Source organism: Nelumbo lutea, chromosome 4 (assembly GCF_056320005.1).
Source record: "Nelumbo lutea isolate HS-2025 chromosome 4, American lotus-T2T, whole genome shotgun sequence".
Taxonomy (NCBI): domain Eukaryota; kingdom Viridiplantae; phylum Streptophyta; class Magnoliopsida; order Proteales; family Nelumbonaceae; genus Nelumbo; species Nelumbo lutea.
In genome coordinates this window covers 92403962-92423241 of record NC_142687.1, presented here as the reverse complement: position 1 = coordinate 92423241, position 19280 = coordinate 92403962, and the positions used below count along the sequence as shown (strand labels likewise).

The 19280-nt window shown below is 38.3% G+C and overlaps 1 protein-coding gene and 1 pseudogene across 2 annotated transcripts; both read right to left on the bottom strand.

Annotated features, from left to right (window-relative positions):
• Positions 1-1401: 1401 nt before the first annotated feature.
• LOC148861823 (uncharacterized) lies at positions 1402-16270 on the bottom strand. 2 transcript variants are annotated; one of them, XM_088941876.1, is made up of 11 exons: positions 15700-16270; positions 13781-15579; positions 13605-13670; positions 12983-13312; positions 12828-12890; positions 9994-10437; positions 9848-9916; positions 4022-4177; positions 2855-3071; positions 2376-2766; positions 1402-2013 (listed from the first exon to the last, which is right to left on the bottom strand). In XM_088941876.1, exons 2-11 carry the CDS (start codon positions 14945-14947, stop codon positions 1947-1949), a joined length of 2970 nt encoding a protein of 989 aa, XP_088798002.1. In that variant the 5' UTR covers positions 14948-15579; positions 15700-16270; the 3' UTR covers positions 1402-1946. The 2 variants fall into 2 exon arrangements, with proteins under 2 accessions (XP_088798002.1, XP_088798001.1); XM_088941875.1 differs by having other exon boundaries at positions 2422-2766.
• On the bottom strand, positions 16089-17720 carry LOC148861822 (serine/threonine-protein kinase WAG1-like; annotated as a pseudogene).
• Positions 17721-19280: the final 1560 nt, after the last annotated feature.

Here is a 19280-nt window from a genome sequence, read left to right as displayed (position 1 = left end):
TATTCAGCTGCTAAGTGACATTTGAAAAGTCAAAAATGCCCTTTGAATGCCATCTAATTCTCGTTATCAACCATCTAAACGTTGACAAAAAATTGAAGAGTCCCAAATCCTAGCTTCTTCTATTCAAAAAAGTTGGTGAATGTTTAGAAAAATCTAGAATTTGGGATTGTTCATTTTATTGTCAATGCTTGGATGGTTGATAAAGAGAATTAGATGGCATTCTTATGGCACTTTTTACTTTTCAAATGTCGCTTAACGGCTGATTAGCGGATTGTTTAATGACAGGTATTGGATTGTCACATTTTGAAAGTTCGGGGACCAAATTGTCACTCGAGCCAAAGTACAGGGTACTGATTAGGAATTTTCCCTAATAATAATTACAATATTTTTAATAATTAACAATATTTTTACTAATTAACATTATTAACCGTATTTATTAAAAAATGGATTTATTAATTAATATAATGTAAGTTATAATTTATTAAATCTACTTTTAGTTAATACAGTATTTTTAATAATTACAATATTATTAATTAATTAAAAGTATTTATTAAAATACTGAATTTATTAATTAACAGTATGATTGGAATTTCTCATAAGCCAATACATTACACAGGTTTATATTTCATTTTGATCCCTTTCCTTTATCCATTTGAACATCACAATTTTCCTCGCATTGGGCCCTGCTAGTAAAAACAATAAAAACAGATTCTAAGACATGTTCTCAAAATGAGAGCAAAATTTGCATCCAAAAAATAGATGGAACCTTTTGCACACAAAGTTGTTCAATGTAAAATTAAACCAACTTTGCATTTGCATGGACCAGAATGCACTCTAAGTATTTGCATTTATACTCTATTTTCACTCTTCCCAATCGGAGACTGGATGCCCTTTAACAAATTAAATGAAAATAACCAAAACATTATATTTATACGATAATGAAATAAAAACTGATATCAGGATAAATTGCACCAATAGCCCCTATATTTTTGAAAAAGTTCACCCACCTCCCCTGTAACAAATTTTTCTAATCACTTATCCTTTGTTTTGGGAGTGCATCAATAAGTTTGCTCATGAGGTAGCTCAGCATGTTGGAACATGTCAGAAGTCATTGAACTAGGGCAGGTCTATATTTGATCCAAATTATGAATGGAGTGAATTTGTATGGGGAAGATGCATGTTTTACTCAGCTTCGATTTCACTGGTCCAGCTTTCCCATGATTCCATCTTTTCGCAGTATGAATTAAGAAACGGACTACCACCATGGCCCAAACAATTTCTGGGTGACCTTACCATGAGATTTAGAGCTCAACAATTGGAAAGTGAAGAACAAGACTGGAAATAGAATCTTTATTGCAGAATTGATGGTTCACCGTTGACTAGTCCAGTAATGTTTATGACTTGTGAGAATCAATCAATCAAGTTCCATTTCTTAAAATTCTTTTTCCCTTTCCTCTTTTTTTTTTTTTTTTTTTTTTTGTTGGGGAATCATAGTTGTACATGGCTATATCTGTTTATATGGGTGCCTGAATGCAACCAGCACTGTCATTTTATACAAAAGTGATGCAACAGGACAATATAATAGTAATACATACAAAGCCTATGATACAAATTTTAACAAGGGGATTAAAAAAGAAAATGTACTGGGTACCTAGACAGATCAAATTACAAGGCTGAGCACCCACTATCAACCTCCGGAATCCAAACTGCACCTTTAGGTACATTCCATTTTAGTAGAGGCTCTTTAGTTCCTCGAAAGCCCAAGCTGCTTAATGCGTTTCCTTCCAATCAGCTTTTGTAGTGAACCCCCCTTGTTGAAGGTGACCACACTGATTGAATTGCAAATTGGTCACAAAATTTCTTGAATATGTCCATATTAACTTCTTCACCAACTTCCTCATTTACTGACATGTATGTTAGGTAATCTTGGAAGATCAAGAGATATCCTATTCACCCATAAGTTTGCTAGTGTCAGAAAGTAGTTTTCCCCATTCCACACCACAAATTTCATGCCTGGTGAATTTAAGAAAGTAAACAGTGTCAACGTGAGAATGTTCTTACATATATCTGAAAACTACAAATTCTAAAACAAGATGGAAGCAGGCCATCTCTTCATTTATGGTGGCGCAAAACCAACCATATTTTGGTGGGTCCTCCCTTGTAAGTATTATAAGCCAAAATCACATTGGTAAGGACCCTAAATATTCAATTTAACCACTTCCAGACCAAGATAAAGTAGCCAATCCAATATCTACTCAGAATCATCTTTAGGGAAAAAACAATTGACTTGGAATATATTCATTTTATGTATATCTATGTGCGTCAGTCTGTGTGCATGTGTTGATGCCTGCACAACATACAAGCTGCAAACTTACTTGACTTTGATTTTCTTCAAGAAATATGATATATAGATCCACCTACCAGGCACCGCCACAAGAGATAATCCTGACAGCTGACAAACCGGTTCTTTCTTAGCAAGGAGATGGTTTTGCAGGACCACTTCATCAAGGTCATGAATGGACTTGATTGATTCTAGCAATGCCTTGGTAGTTTCGTCACATCCAAAACCAAGTCCACTGGTTAGAGACTTGAGAGCTTCTTCCAGACCTGAATTTGACCATACAGCAACACACTCCTCTAAAAGAGCAAAGATATCGGATGGGTCCGCAAGAATAGAAAGTATCCAAGGCTTGTAAAGATTTCCTGATGCTCTTAGAATTTCAACCACTCTGTAAATTTCTCCAAGGGCAAGAATATATCTCTGGCCTGAATTATTTGTTGAATTGTTAGGAATGACATCAATAGCTAAAGCTGTCAATAAATGAATTCATTCATTCAATGTACTAGACAATACCTCGTGGTTCAGATAGTATTTTCTTATGTAAATTCTTCTGCACTGACTGCTTCCAGATCAGGCCACCGTGTTTCAGCTCTTCAACACAAACCAAGATCATTTGAGATAATGAAGCGACATAACTGGATTTCTCTTCCACAGATCCCATGGCCAGAATATTTATAATCAAAATAGCATGTTCGGAGAGCTCAATTGCAGAGCTTAAATCCTTTTCTGCCTGTTCATGATCCCAAAGTTAGGGAAAGTGATAGAGAAATCAAATGGCTTCACAAAATTAAAGTTGAACAATGTGAGCAGAAAAAAATAATAGTTGTAATTATCTATCAAAAAAATAGTTGTTATAACTTCTGAGGTCAAAATTCCGATATATATTGGGCTGTATTGGCCGATAGGTATCATATCAGTGGCTTCCCGATACAGCCCTACAGGGGGTGTTTCGGGGTCTGACCTGGTTCAGGGGGTAGAAGGGCCTTAAACCGACCCCTATGAACCAGTTGGAGAAGAAAAACTAAAAAATTTTGTTTTTAAGAGCCCAGAACTTGTGGCCTTAAACCTTAATTATTTCAATGAACTTATGGAATCTTGTTTTTAAGAGCCCAGAACCATGAGCACCAAAGTAAAAAATTTTGTAATTCCAATGTATCTGTGGAATCCATTGACAGAGGACAGCCAATTTTTTATTTTGGTGGTGGTCCTAATTCACTTGCTCCTCAAAACAAAGGTCCATCCATCGGAATGTCCAGAAAAAAGAATTCAAATTGAAAAAAGAAGAATGCGTATTTCATATAAGGATTTTCCATAAAATGAATAGGGAATAGGGAAAATCAACCAATTTTTTATATAAAAAATTGACTAGGTGACACCTAGACAGTGAAAGAAAACTTAGAGAAGGCCTTTATGATCAGTAAGAAGCATGGGGTCAATCTATTGAAGAGGTTAAAGATGCTAAACAAGAGGGCATGAGATAACCAACATCATTGAGATCTGGAATTTTAATGGTTTATGTTTCTATTTCTTCTTTGGTGCATGGTCTCTGATTTCAAGGCATCAGTCTACTGTCCAGACCTATTGCAAATTTCTAATAATTACAGGTATTTTATCTACACCATTTTTGCAAAACTGAAAATCATTTTTTTCCACAGAACTCATTAGAGAATAGAATCATACAAGTGATATTCTTCTTAACAAGTGATATTCTCCTTCGAGTATTTGGAAGTCTGGTTCTTGCATAAATTCATCAACTGAAATATTTATTGCCGCATGCTCCTCTGTGAATGATTTCTCAGAAACCACATTTTCCATATGCAATTTCCTACAAGCCACCTGAAAAAGGAAGAGAATAATATAAACAAAATTTGCTGCTCATTCAATGCCAAGGGCTGTGCATTAGCACAATAGCACCACACATCAATGCTCAAGGTTGATCCAGCTTGAAGCAAGTGAGAAGATGAGTGCACTAGCAGTGTGATGAAAAATGGATGTATGGACAGTGTCTTTACTTGCTGGCTGCACTTTAATGAAACAGCTTGATCACTAGGGACAAAAATCAGCTCTGGCTCAAGACACTCAGGCAGTTGCATATTAGTGCATTCAATGCTTTTGAAAATATATGTGCTAGGGCACACAGTACTTTTCACATGTTGCTAGCATGCCTATAGTTTTCTTTCTTATTTCCTTTCTCTGTTGCCTGTTGCTTGCACTAAAAACCATTTTATAATTCACAGTATCTGAAAACTACTACTAACATAGACATGACAATATCAATTAAATATTCAATAATTCATCTTGAAAACCAGAAAGACTGTAATATCTCAAAGAAGAGGAATACATTAAAGAACTCTAACTGAAGGATTTAAAAGTTGAACAAACCAAATGATATACGACAATTAACCGATCCAACAAGTTCTCAACTTGGTTATACACTATTTGAATGTCCAAACCCATAAATGTACGAGAACTTACAAAAAAAGTATGCAATACCCCATACTGCTTACTAACTTTGCAAAAAGGTTTCCTATGCTTCTAGGAACTTTAAGATAGGATTAAGAGTGATGCGGGAGCTGAAGAGTCAAAATTGGAATTTTATGAAAATTTATGTATTTTTTTTATTTTTGGATAGTAGGGGTATTTTTGCCATTTTGCGATTTTCTTTGGGCCCAATGATAGGGTTTAACAGTTGACTCTTAGGATTATTATGAGTTTAGAGTCTTTGGGGCCCAATGTAAAACATCCATACATATTTAGAGTTTTCTTCAGCTTATGCTAACTATGGTGAGTGATTCTCTTGCCCTAGAGTGATTCTAGGCACCCTGTGAGTAATTCCAAGTATTTTTTCTCTTCTTTCTCTCCCTATCAAGGACTAGAACTGAGCTGGTCCTACATCAAAGAGTCATTTCATGAGACTAATAGTATGTAGGTCAAACTTGAGGAATTAAACAGGGAATAATAAGAACGACATATTTGGGAAGTTTTTATTTTTTTCTCAAGGTTCATTTCTTTCTCCTTCCATAAGAAAAGGGACAAGGTTCTATTTGTGCAGATATACCAAGGTTCAAAGTATTGATACACCCCAATGCAGCGCAAGGGGTGTACTGGTATTTTGAACCTTGCACCCATCCTTTTTTCAAAAATAGGTCAGGGGTAGGTCTTAGGCCTGTCTACGGTCTACCCCCTGAAATAGGTCAAAACCCAAAGACTTTTGATTTGGCATATTGGTGGGTCACCGATACGATAAGTATGCGCCAATACATGGTGAAATCTTGAACCTTGAGCAAAACTATGGATAACTTGAAAAGAAAGGAATGCAAGATTTTTTTTTAAATAAGATCCAATCCAAGAAAGCTCTTATTAAAATCATCTTCGTAAAAGTAGAGTAGAAATCACTATTTGGAAATTTAGATGAATTCCTTGTGAAGAGAAAGAAGAAGAAGATGAAGAGTTTCAGCAGTAGAGAAGAAAAGAGAAGAAAGAAAGAGTAGGATGTCAACCAAAATTGAATTAGGTCTGACCACCAACCCCTCATTATACTTTATACTTAACTTAAAAGAATAAGAGATTACAAGAATGCCCTTAGTAGGGCGGCTACTAAAGTAGCTGAACAGTCACAACTTAAAAACATAAGCTAATGGGCCTAAAGCCCAACAGCTTCCTAACTTAACAACTTAAAAAATAAGAGCTAAATAACTAGGCCCAATAACTAGAAATCGGCCCAACTCAACACTCCCCCTCAAGTTGGGAGTAAATGTCACACATTCCAACTTGTGTAGATCATGCTCTAGCTAGTTCCTTGCAACACCTTTTGTGAGAACATCAATAAGCTACAGATCAGAAACAATGTATGGGAGACAACTTCCCCAGAAGTCACCCTTTCTCTGATGAAATGTCTATCCACTTTAATGTGCTTTGTCTAGTCATGCTGAACTGAGTTATGGGCAATGTTGATTGCTGCCTGGTTATCACAGTACAACATCATAGGTTCTTCTGCCTATACACCAATCTCTCCTAACGGGGAACAGATCCAGAGAAGTTCTGAAACTCCATGTAACATGGCCATGTATTCAGCTTTAGCACTTGATCTTGCCACCACTGTCTATTTCTTACTCTTCCACAAACAAGGTTACCCCCAACAAGGGTGCATACTCCTGAAGTAGATCTCCTATCGTCAAGGCATCTTGCCCAATCTGCATCTTATAAGCCTCTAGTTTCAACTATCCATGATAAGCAAACAATATGCCTCTGCCCGGGTGTCCCTTCAGATAAGCAAGAATCCTATCAACAGCCTCCCAATGCTGGACTCATGGAGCATGCATATATTGACTTACCACACTTTCTGCATAGGAAATGCCTGGTCTTGTCATACACAAGTATAGCAACCGCCCCACAAGTCTCTGATATCTCCCAATGTCCTTTATTGGCTCACCTTTTGATGCATTAATTCTATGATTCTGATCAATAGGAATACTAATTGCCTTTGTTCCAAGCTTCCCTGTTTCTTGTAGAAAATCCAAGACATACTTCCTCCGAGAGATAAAAATTCCATGTTTTGATCTTGCAACTTCAATACCTAAGAAGTATTTAAGTTCTCCAAAATCCTTAATTACAAATTCTCTATGTAGATTCTTTTTTAGACAACCAATCTCACTTAGGTCATTCCCTGTGACAACAATATCATCCACATAAACAATTAGGACTGACACCAAGGATCCCCCCCGCTTCACAAACAAGGTATGGTCAGATTGAGTCTAAGTGTAGCGCCAAAAGCAACCAAGGCTTTCCTGAACCAGTCAAACCATGCTTTGGGAGACTGCTTTAAGCCATAAAATGACTTCTTAAGTCTGCATACCTTTCCCTTTTCAGCATTACTGCAGAAACCAGCAGGAAGATCCATATACACTTCTTCTTGCAGATCTCCATTTGGGAAAGCATTCTTCACATCAAGTTGAAACAGGGGCCAAGAGTATGTAGCAGCAAGAGAAAGAAGCATCCGAACAGAGGTCATCTTTGCAACTGGTGCAAAAGTCTCTAAGTAATCAATGCCATAGGTCTGTGTGTACCCTTTTGCAACAAGTCTGGCCTTATACCTTTCTATAATTCCATCTGCCTTATATTTGACTGTGTAAACCCATCTACATCCAACAGTCTCCCTGTCCTCTGGTAGGTCCACAATCTCCCATGTCTGATTCTTAATTAAAGCTTTTATCTCTTCCTGCATAGTTGTCTTCCATTCAGGTTTGGAGAAAGCTTCACTGACACCCTTGGGTATAGACACAGAGTCAAGAGAGGAAAGAAAAGCTCGGTAGGAAGAAGAAAGTCCATTATAGGATAGGTATTGTGAAATACAATGGGCAGTACACTTTCTCTTCCCTTTTCTAAGAGCAATAGAAAGGTCCAGGTTATCTGTAATGGGGTTAGTAGAATCAATGGGAACTGAAACAGTAGAGGGATCAAGAGAAATACTTGAATTCGTATCAACTGAATCAGGAGTCTCCAAGGAACCAGCAAGAAGTGATGTGAGTTCTACTGCAGTGGAATCAACCTCCCTGGGAAGTCTCTATCGTGAATAACGCTGAGAAGCAGGACGCAAGGGAGGTGGTTAGGTAGGTGACAGATCAGGCACAAGAGTGGACACAAGAACTGAAACTGGAAGAGGGATAGACTGCTCACTCACTTCCCCAAAACACTCCCCCTGAGAATGATTCTTTGGGTCTCAAAAATTTTCTTTAATTTCAAGTTCCACTTTCATCTTCTTCTTCTGGTGATACCATCGGCCTAGCCTGGCCTTGGGGGTTGTGCCATGCCAGGCATGGCCTGCCACAGTTTCTGGCAGGCTGTGCTGGCCCATGGGCAGCCCGGCCTGTTTTACACCTCTATGCTTGACCCAACCCTCCCAAATCATGGTTAAACAACTCAACGGAAATACAGCTTAGAAACCAACAAAACCAAAAACAAAAACCCAATCCTACAGATCCAAAGAAAGGCCTGGACTGGAATCTACCCCTATCCAGGCTCAATGTGCAGACCTTAAATTAGCAGGATTAAGATGTGAATGTGACCTTTCTTCCCTGGCCACCTCCACCCCAACCTCACGTATTGTGCATTCTCTTACTACAGGGTTTAACCACTGTGTCATTGGAGAGATCAGTCAGCTGCTTTGCTTTTCTGCACCCAGTGAGGCTGTCAAAACTATCTATCGACCAATCTGAGTCAACACCACTCTCAGCTGACAGACTCTCCAGCTTACATGAAATGTTCTTCTTTACAGCAGAACCGGCATCATTGTGGACCAACAAACTGGTTTTCAAAAACTAATGTGCATTAGATTCCCCGTAAACGAAGGAGGCACTCATCAACTTCCCAAAGTTCATTAACTTGCCTACCTGCTCCTCTGAGATGGGCTCAGTAGTTGTGCTGGAAGGTGCAATCTCTAACTAAACATGGGTCTCATGGGTTGAGCTTCCTAGTGATTCCTGAGGGGTGCTTGTTCTTACAGCCTCTGATCCTTCAGAGCTGCCCAGTGTCTCTTTCAGATGAACTCTTGCAAAAAAATCTTAATTATTATAAAATTTTAAGATCTTCAATTTTATTTGTAACTTGAATTGATTATTCGTATAGAATAAAATTTTAAGATGGTTTTTTTTTTACAATTTGTTCTTGTAATCATGCAATTTGTCATTTTTCCTTCAATCTTTCATTATTTTTTTATAATGTTATGATTTTTTTCTTAATAAAAACAGAAAAAACGAAAATGAAATATTACAGGCCAGCCCAGCAGGCCCACATGCCACGGGCTTGTGCTGGGAACCCGCCCTCCCCCAGCCTTCATGGACCATGCCGGCACAGCCCGCTACAGTGGGGGCGGCACGAAAAATTAGGCTGTGCCAGCCCAGTATGTCACAGTAGTTGGGTAGATCAGGCTTACTTTGCTTTGTGGCTTTTGAACTTTTTCATGTGGCTCCTGCTTGATGGGGAGCTTTCACCTTGTACATTCTTTCTTTCTTTCTTCAATACAATCATACCTTACCTCTTTCAAAAAAAAAAAAATGTTACAATACAAGAGAAGTGATCTCAAATCCCATCTGAGTTTCAGGTTTGAAAAAAGTTACTAACTTGTCTCTCAAAAGCTTTTAGATTAAACAAGAACCATTATTGGATAAGAAAAGCAAGGGTGTAGTGAGTGAGAAAAGAAAATAGTTTCTTGTCCTATAAACACAACATATTGATCATTTCATTGAAAATGGAACTTAAGCTGATAGCAGAATGGAAGTAATTCTTAATCAGATATATGGTATGTTTAGACATAGCCTTCTTGGAGTCCAAAAATGGGACTTGACTTGAAACTCAGTTGCAGATCATTACTTGGCCCTAACTCCTGCTTCAAGCAAGTTTTTGTAGTCTCCTGAACTACATGATGTTGTACCCTCAACATAAAGAACAAAGAAAAAAAAAAAGATAGAGATGATAAATGATTCTAAATGACTAAGAACAGCTACATACCTGGATTTCCTCATGGAGTGCTACTGCTTTTGCATCTTCACCAGAAAGAGCAGCAACCTTCTGAGCATTCTGACAGTTCCCATGTTTTACAAATTAGTACTGTCACCAATCGGAAAAAAAGATCTTAAAGATGAGTCTTCACCAACCTTCAGACCATCAAGATGGTGAAGTGCAATATAGTGTGATTGCTCCTTCAATCTAGTGTAAATATCCACAAAATTCTTCAGTTTTGATTCTTTAGTAAATTTTGTATTTGTATCTATGAGACAGGATACACAACTTTGATCTTCAGCTCTGGTTTCTGTATAGGCATCTTTAAATTCCCAGGAACTTTCATCTGAATTATCTTCTCCATTCACCAATTGTGAAGACATGTCGGTGACTTTCCCACTCATTAACTGTGAATCCATGCCTGTCTGGGCTGAATCAGATCCATTTACCATCGTTTTCTGAGTAGCATCAACAGTTGGAGCATGCTCAGCCTGACTGTATAAAGACATTATGAAATCATTGAAAGAAACATTTGGACTGGAACCATCATTCTTTGTGCTGTTTCTTACATAGACGGTCGGTTTGGATGAAGACAGATCCTGACCATAAAAGGAATCATCAGAATCCAATTTGTCATTGCTTAAAGTGACCAGGGGGCAAGATTCCTTGAGATTTCTCAGCCCTTCTATTTCCATGTAAGGTAACTCGTTTATTTTTTAGTTAAAAACAATTACAGACATACAAAAGCATGTTCTATAACAAAGTTTAGGATATAGCATAAAAATGTAGAAAATAAAGGAGTAAAAAGTTCAGGAAAAAATAATTGGACTACAAAAAAGATAAGAGCAATAACCTCCAATAGATTTAGATTATGCCATACCCAATGCCTGTCATAGAGGGGTTATAAAGTACAGATAGAGAGAGAGAGAACATTGCTTTACCATCATGATGCCTAGTGAAATCTTTTCCTATTTCAAACATCTTGGATACCACTTAGGTTTAGAGGTGAGTCAGAAGCGTGTTGAATATGGCCTAGAAAGCATGTGAAGAAGTCCTAGTAAAAATTCTCTTGAAGAAACGGTATTGGTCTTCCTTATTTCTTTCTGAATATCTTTTACTTCTTGTTAGTGGCCAAATATCAAGACTACAACAGCCTATAAACAGGATTGAAGATCTTCATCCTCCCATCAACATTTCCATCAAGCAGCCCTCAGCCCCTCACATATCCAACCTTCTAGCTAACCCTTGTAATTAAATTCCAAATCTCAAATCTTAACTTTCCCTCTCTTGTGTCTGAGTGTCTGGTAGCAGAATGTAAATCTTCCATTTAGTAGGGTTTCCGATACAGACCCAAAGAGAGTCTGTACAAACTCTTATATTGTATCAAAATCTTCATGTCCTAGAAACACAATTGAAGATCACATTCCAAGGGATACCTGGGTCAGAAAATTCCATTGAAGATGACCTTGCTAAGAATGAGATTTCAACATCAATTTCGTAGTATTGGCCTTCCATCATGTTTATTCTTGTTCTTTTATGGTTTCCTTTGGTTTTGATCTTCTTATGCTTTGTAAATGCTTGTGACCATTGGGCCTCCTTTTCTTTCAGTGAGTCTAGAATGCAAAGATTCATGGCAAATTTATCCTCCTTTGAAGGATCCTGTTTTGTGGTCTCAACCTGAATCTGGATAGGTAAAAGTTAATGTGGGCAGCAGCTTTGTACAAAAGGGTATGGGTGGTTTTGGTTTTGTGTTTGTAAATGATGAATGATGTTTTTTATTGGGGAAAAATGGACCCTGTTTTGCCAGTTCTGTTAAATACATTAAGCTCTTTGCAATTAGGGAATGTTGTTTCATGGCAAAAGAATTGGATATCTCAAAGTTGATAATTGAAAGGGACTCCAAATCCCCTATGAGTGGTAAATCTAGTAAATCTTTTGACACAGTTCCAGAATCTTGGCCTATTATCTTTGATATCTTTGCCTGATGTCAAGATAACTTTAAATTGCAGTCCAGTCACTACGTGGCTTCATCCCCCAGAACGGGTTTTGGATCTGCTATCTTCAGATTTGGTTGGTGATCTGAATAGGAGGAGCTTTCAGCCTCATAGTTGTAGTTGTTAATCTCTTTCCTTTTCTGTTTCTATTTGTTTTTCTGGGTTCTGTTTTTACTTTTAGTTTCTGTTGGGATGTTTGTTTGTTGTTGCCTTGTTTTTCCTTATGTAATAGATCATTTGCTTACCCAAAAAAAATCCTCATTTTGTAGTATATTCCAAAGTCTAATCCTTGGGGTCCATAAAGGAAATCCCATTGTCCTATATCAGTATCTTGCAGAAAGATATACATAACATGTTAGTCACATGCTAAAAAGCACTACTCCATGTTAGGAATAGATTTTTCAAAATAAGATGCTGAAGTTGATAGGCATGAAGCCCTATCACATTCATCTGCAATAGATGCTATAAGAGAATCAACTCTGTTCCTTTATGTCTCTATATGATGAACATATAAAAAAGTAAAGTTTTGTAAAATATACAGCACTTTGTATCATCTCTCAGCTTATTCTTTCTCCTATTTTAAATGGTTTCTTATGCAACTTCTGTGTTTGTATTCTTTTTTCTGATAGTAAAAATAAATTCATTAAATTAAAAGAAGGTAGAAGACAAGGTGATAAGAAATCACCCAAAAAGGGAAAATAAATAACAACACCATTAACAAACCTGCCAACTGCTCAACCAAAAGCAAAACCCTTACAATCACCCTTGATGACAAAATCTAGACCCACAACAAAGAACATGGGGGAAAAGAATTTGGTACGTAAGAACTTTGACAATTTGTTATTGTACCATGAAAACCTAGGTTATAACTTGGTAAAATTGCTTGGAATTTTAACTGTTTTGTGTTTTGCATGTAGTGCAATTAAAAATCTAAAATATCAGCTATTAAATTCCAAAATTCAGAAAGCAAAGGAAATAAAATTAAATTTATCCACCTGGATTTCACTGTCAAGTATGAGTTCTATTTCAGCGCCAGAACCAGCACTCCCTTGTTTCTCCTAAAAACCCAAAAGAAAAATATAAACAAGCATGCTTTTCAAAGTTTAGTTTTGGTTAATGATAACAAATTAAGAGATCAAAGATTCACTACCTTATGCTCAGAAGAGCAATTTATGGCTCCCATTTCTGAAAACGCATCTTTGAAATCCCCGAAATTATCATCAAAATCAGCATTCCCATTGAGAAAATGGGAATTCAATTCATTTTCAGTTGAAATCTGATCAGATTGAGTGTATGATCCCGAAATAGAACCATTCTTAGTAAAAGTACTATCTCCAAGCAGAAGTCCATTGTCAAAATCAGCTGGCTTGTGGGAAACCCCATCTACGGAGACGGAAAAATCACCTACTTCTTGTCTTGCACTGCTAAAATCAGACATATGTATAGCTCCCTCCAAATTTTGCAATCTTGTTCCGTCAGCCTTGAGATTTGAATGGAAAAGGAAGACCAAAAAAACAAGAATCAGCCTTGGTTACCAATAAAGAGCTTACAGAAAGCATCCTAGAAGCAGAATTAGTACATTTGACGTGACAATGATTAGTGAGCAAACTGCATGTAGGGCACCCTGAAAATGTGAAAGAGATTACAAATAGACCTTCTACCTTGTATTTTCCAGGTAATGCCCTCAATTTTTTATGCAATCGTAAGACATGTAATCACTTCTCCCAAAGAAGGGAATCGTTCATAACTAAAAACTGAAAAGAAAAAAACACCTGAATTTGAGAATTGATCTTTGCCGTTTCCAATTGAACCTCCACCATATCAGATGCCCCTTCTATCTAGTATCACAGAAGAAAAGAGAAAAAACAAGCAACTTTTACTGTAAGACAACTAAGGAAACAGCTGAATAAGTAACTTACACATCCATAAAATCCCAAAAAAGAATCACCTTCTCTGCGGAACTTCTATCTCCAACCTTTTTTACAGGTGAGGCTTCCTGGAATTCCCATTCCTCGTTGTCAAAGTCTCCGTTTTCATCAACCAAATTGGAACTCGAGCCATGTTCAGTCTTGCTCTGTTCAGCCTGACTATACAAGTTCTCAATAAGGTCAGTAAAAGCACCATTTGATCCTAAATTCTGTTCATTCTTCACAGGGGTCGCCGGTTTAGGAGAAAACATGTCCATAGTATCATTTAAGGGAGGATCAACCGAATCAGACTCTTCATCTTCATCTCCAAAAAGTGAAAGAGGCAAAGGTCCCCGAGGCTTCTCCCACCGCTCCTCTGCAACCGGAGGAGCCGAATGCTTCCCGTTTTCAACATGGTTTGGCTCCGGTTCAGGGACTTTTGTCGAATAATCCGAGAAAAAAACGATAGGATCAAAACTTTTCCCGCTCTCAGGATAAATAGCGGGGTATTGACCATGAACGAAGCCATTGAAGCCATTATAATTATATGGCTGAAACCCAAGAGAGTTTCCCAAGGAATTCTGCGTCTGAGAGAAAGTGTACATAAAACTGTTCGACATGGTTTGGCTCCGGTTCAGGGACTTGTCGTTTCCAACATGGTTTGGCTCCGATTGAGGGACTTCTGTCGAATAATCCGAGAAAAAACCGGTAGGATAAAAACTTCTTCCGCCCTCAGGGTGAATATCGGGGTATTGGCTGTGAACGAAGCCATTGAAGCCAGTATAATTACATGGTTGAAACCCTCCTAAGGATTTCTGCTTCTGAGAAGAAGTGTCCACAAACCTGTTCGGCATGGTTTGGCACCGATTCAGTGACTTGTCGTTTTCAACATGATTTGACTCCGATTCAGGGACCTTCGTCGAATAATCCGAGAAAAAACCGGTAGGATAAAAACTTCTCCCGCCCTCAGGGTGAACAGCGGGGTATTGACTGTGAGCAAAGCCATTGAAGCCATTATAATTATATGGTTGAAACCCAGGAGAGTTTCCCAAGGAATTCTGCTTCTGAGAGAACGTGGCCACAAAGTTTCCCCATTCGTCTTCATGTGCTGTTTTGCTTTGGTCCAAACTGATAGGTTGATTATACGAGGAGACAAACTTGAAGTCTCCGAAACCCTCGTCGTCGTCGTCTGGTTGATTTTCCGGCATCTTCCTCTGTCGTAAGATTGGACGTAATGAAATGAAGACAGGTTTGATTTGTCCTTGGTTTTATATTGATGGCGGGCGTGCGGTTTTTGCGCGTTACGTTCGTTTATGTGGCGAGTGCAAGTTACGCTCCTTTGTTCTTTCCCTCGGAAATTTATTGAGCCTTTTTTTCAAAAAGAAACCCCCCGTACCATGGGGTATGTGACAAAGACCCCTGTATTTTGTTTTGCGACAAAGAATCCTTGTAATATGGCCATGAGACAACCTCAATCTTGTATGTGACAAAGACATCTGAAATTTATTCGTTAGCTTTCGTTGACATCCGCCGTTGTAATATTTTTCAATCCCCATATTATCTTTATAATAACGATTCGGACAATTGAGAAAAAAACATTGTTCATCTTCCGGAGACCTTACGACGATCAGCAATGGTGGTAATCCCTTCTATCTCAGATTTTTTCACATTTCTCTGTATCTCCCCCTCTCTTTTCCCATCTCCGATCTCTCTTCTTCCCCTTCCTCTTTCTTCTTCCCGCTTTGATCTATTCTGCCTGTTCTGTCCAAACTATCTAGTCTTCAGACTCTCCTTGGTCTTCTCTCTCCATCGCCTGAGCTAAGCTGCTGGTTTTGCAATCCTGTCATGAGAAAAAAGAAGACAAGAAAAGGATTTGCAACTTAAACCTCTCAATTGTTAGAAATTCAGCATTTATGAACTCGTCAGATTCTTTCAGCCAGGTTAGCAATAGCACCCCTACCGTAATCCCCTCCATCACCGAGTTCCACCCGTAGTGAGTCAGGAACCTGCCCACGGCTCCATGGTTCAAGATTGGGACTTGTGGGGCCCATACCCTTATAATCAAACCTCTCCCAGCTCGAGGAATTTGCGATCATGCCACCCTTGACGACCTACCAATCGGGATCTGATTCCCTATAGAGACAGATTATAGAGGGAAAGCGGTTGTAAGGAAAGGAAGGGGAATGTGGGAGGCTGGGGAAGGAGATGGGAGATGAGAAGGGATGTAGAATTTCGAGTTTCGGACAGAGAACGTCGAGATTGGAGGCTAAAAATGCGTCGGAGGAATAGAAGGCAATCCGGGGTACACCCAGGCGATGAGCGAGGTATTGGGTCCAACCGAGGAAGAAATCAGAGAGGATGGCTACAGGTGGGGAAGGGTGAGTGTTGAACCACTTGGAGAGAAGAGGATGTAGAAAGGGTAGGTTGTTGGGCGTGACTAGTACGGTGATGATTATCTTGTCGGTGTAGAGAGAGAGAGGCATGAAAAACAGAAATAAATGGGGTATCCTGAGATCGGGAAAATGAACAATGTTTTAATGTTTTAGATGGTGTGGGGATTAAAAAATATTACAATGCGGATTTTAATAGAAAGCTAACGAAAGGGGGTTTTGTCGTAAGGTCATAGTACAAGGGGGACTGTCGCAAAAGAAAGTATAGGGAGTCTTTGTAATTTATCCAAAAAGGTAAATTACATGGACCCCTCCCGTACTATGGGGTATGTGACAAATACCCCTATATTTTGGCCGTTAGATAAAACCCCCTCTGTCAGCGTTCTGTGAGATATATTAAAAAAAAATCCATTTTCACTACTACCATATTTTATAATCTCTAAATTGCCCTTATCATAATTTTGTAGACAATTTTACCCACTTTCTTCTCCACCGTGCTGAAGCGTCTGGAGCTGCCACCCGTACGTATAGATCTTGGCTGCCATCCATGATGTATTCCTGGAAATTGATCAGATTGTCAACCCAAAACACACAACCGCTTCTAAGCGGATGCTCTCTCTCTCTCTCTCTCTCATTTACACTTCCATTCACTGTTAAGTATTTTTCTTCCATTAACAATGATTGGATCTTTGGGGCGTAATTCCACGATAGATGGGAAGATGCAATACTTGTTTGATCGTAATTTCAAGAACGCCGTCATCGACTCCACTACAAATTCTGCCACCTCCATCATTTTACATCGTCGATAAACCGTTCCAAAACAAGTAGATTGTTTTTTGGTTGACTCCACCCCCGCCAAATGAAAGTGGCGTTTGTCGAGGGTAGGGAGCACATCGGCCCTGAAACACAAATCAAAGTCCGACAACATTATATGACCATCATCCCTGATCAATATGTTTTCTAGTTTGAGGTCCTAGTACACCACCCTAAGCGCCTGTAGATATTCGAAAGCCACCAACACCTCCACTGCGGAAAAACGAACCGAGTCAACCTGGAAGTGATGTCTTGACTGCTTGCAGAGGATCGACTGGAGGTCACCACCGGGGCAATAGTGGATGAGTAGACAAGAGTAGTGTGACTCCTCTAGATGGGCGTAGAGCATTGGCAAGAAAGGGTGGTCAACCATGGAAAAGACTTTGGCTTCCATCTCTACGTGGGAAAGCTTCTTAGCTGTGAGAACGTCTTTGTCCACGACCTTGAGGGCAAAGTTGGCTCTATCGTAATCTTCAAGATGGTAGACAAAGATGAGTCCTAGATTTCCGTTGCCGATGTGGCGGACGAGCTTGAGTTGGTTGAGGTGCAAGGACCTATCAGAGGAGAGGTTGGTGGCGGCTTTGATTGCCACCTAGTGAGGGTCGGATTTCCAGTAGGGCCATCCTGCTCCAGTGGAGGAAGAAAGGCAGGACTCGTTGAAGCTAACGTTGAGACTGCTGCAAGCACTAGAAGAGGTGAAGGTGCAGTTCGTGGAGGTATTGGAAGTGCAACTGAAGTCGAGATCGATGTCTGAAGGGAAAAGGATGTCTTCATCCATGGCTATAAACAGAGATTAGTCGAGGATCTTGTAGAGGCCACTACTGGTTATATAGGATCGATAAATTGAGATCGAGACTCGAGACAAAAATGGAGTATTAGTTTACTGTTTAGTTGACCCATCTCATATCTCCGCCATTAAAATATTTCTTTTTCCAAAAAGAAGGTGATGTTGGGAACTATCAGCTCTGAACTTGCCATGGCTATGAGCCTCTAAACTAAAAGGAATTGAAAAGATGAAAAAGCGCAACACAAGTTTCACTATGCATGATCATATCCATACCAAAGGTTACTCGAAGATAGCTAAAGGCGCCACCTATGACCGGAATCTGAGTAGAGAATTTTGGTATAACACAAGGAAGAAATGAGTTTTTTAGGAGAAAAGGGCAATGAAAAGAAAATATAGAAAGTTTTGATGGGTATTTTAGTAATTTAATGTATTCCATTATCTCACTGACCAACTAGAGGGTCTTTGTCTAATGGCCAAAATATAGAGGAGTCTTTGCTGCAAAAAAAAAAAATGCAGGGGTCTTTGTTACAAACCCCATAGAACAAGGGGTCCTTGTAATTTACCCAAAAAAAATGAAGAGTAAATTACAGAGACCCTCTTCTTCTAATTGAACATTTTCACTTTGCCACAAAAGAATGCATTAAATTATAAAAACATCCACAAAACCTCTTTTTATTTTCTTTTTTTTTTTGCCCTTTTCTCTTAAACCCTAATTTACCCAAAATACCTCTATTTTCTTCAAATGAATCCAGCTAAAATAACAATAATCATTTTATGTTATAGAAAAACGACTTTCTTTAAATTCTTGTTTCATTTTATTGGCATGAATGTCTTCTTTCTAAAGTATATAAAAGCTATCCACTCCTTTCTCCAATAAATTAAAGAAAAACAAGTTAAACCTTAAATTTTTATCTATCATAAGAAAAAACCTTTACCATTTTCATTTAAATATTGAATCTAACCAAAAATCTACAAGGGTCTATTAGAGCAATTGAGAGGACTTTCAATGTTATACTTGAAAGCTAATAGAATCATAAATCATTTAAATAAATAAGAAAATATTAATTTAGGATTTTAAAATTTTTAAACAGCTGAATGAAAATCCTTTTTGAAGTTAACTGACAGAACTTTGTTGCAAAGTGAAAAGTTCAGATAAAAGTTTAGAGGGTACATTCGCCCCATAATAGGAGCGTTTGTTGCAAATCAAAGTTTAAAGGATAATTGTCACTAACCCGGGTTTTGTAATTTACCGTAGGGGGTTTAGCTAACCCGTGATTTCCATTAAGTTGAATGACAGAAAAACTAACTTACTAAAATACTCATTCAAGAAACTAATATAAAATGGAAAATGCATTGTTCTTATGGCTTATGTCCCTGCCTATGTTCCATTAAGTTGATTATTTAATTATTTTAACAACTAAAAGAGAAAACAATAACTCTTTAAGTTCAATAACTTCAGCTATTATCAAACAGCCTCAAAGTCTAAAATTAGAGGGAAAAAAAAGTGTTCTTTTAAGAACTTAGAGATGTCTTATGGCTTATGTCCCTGCC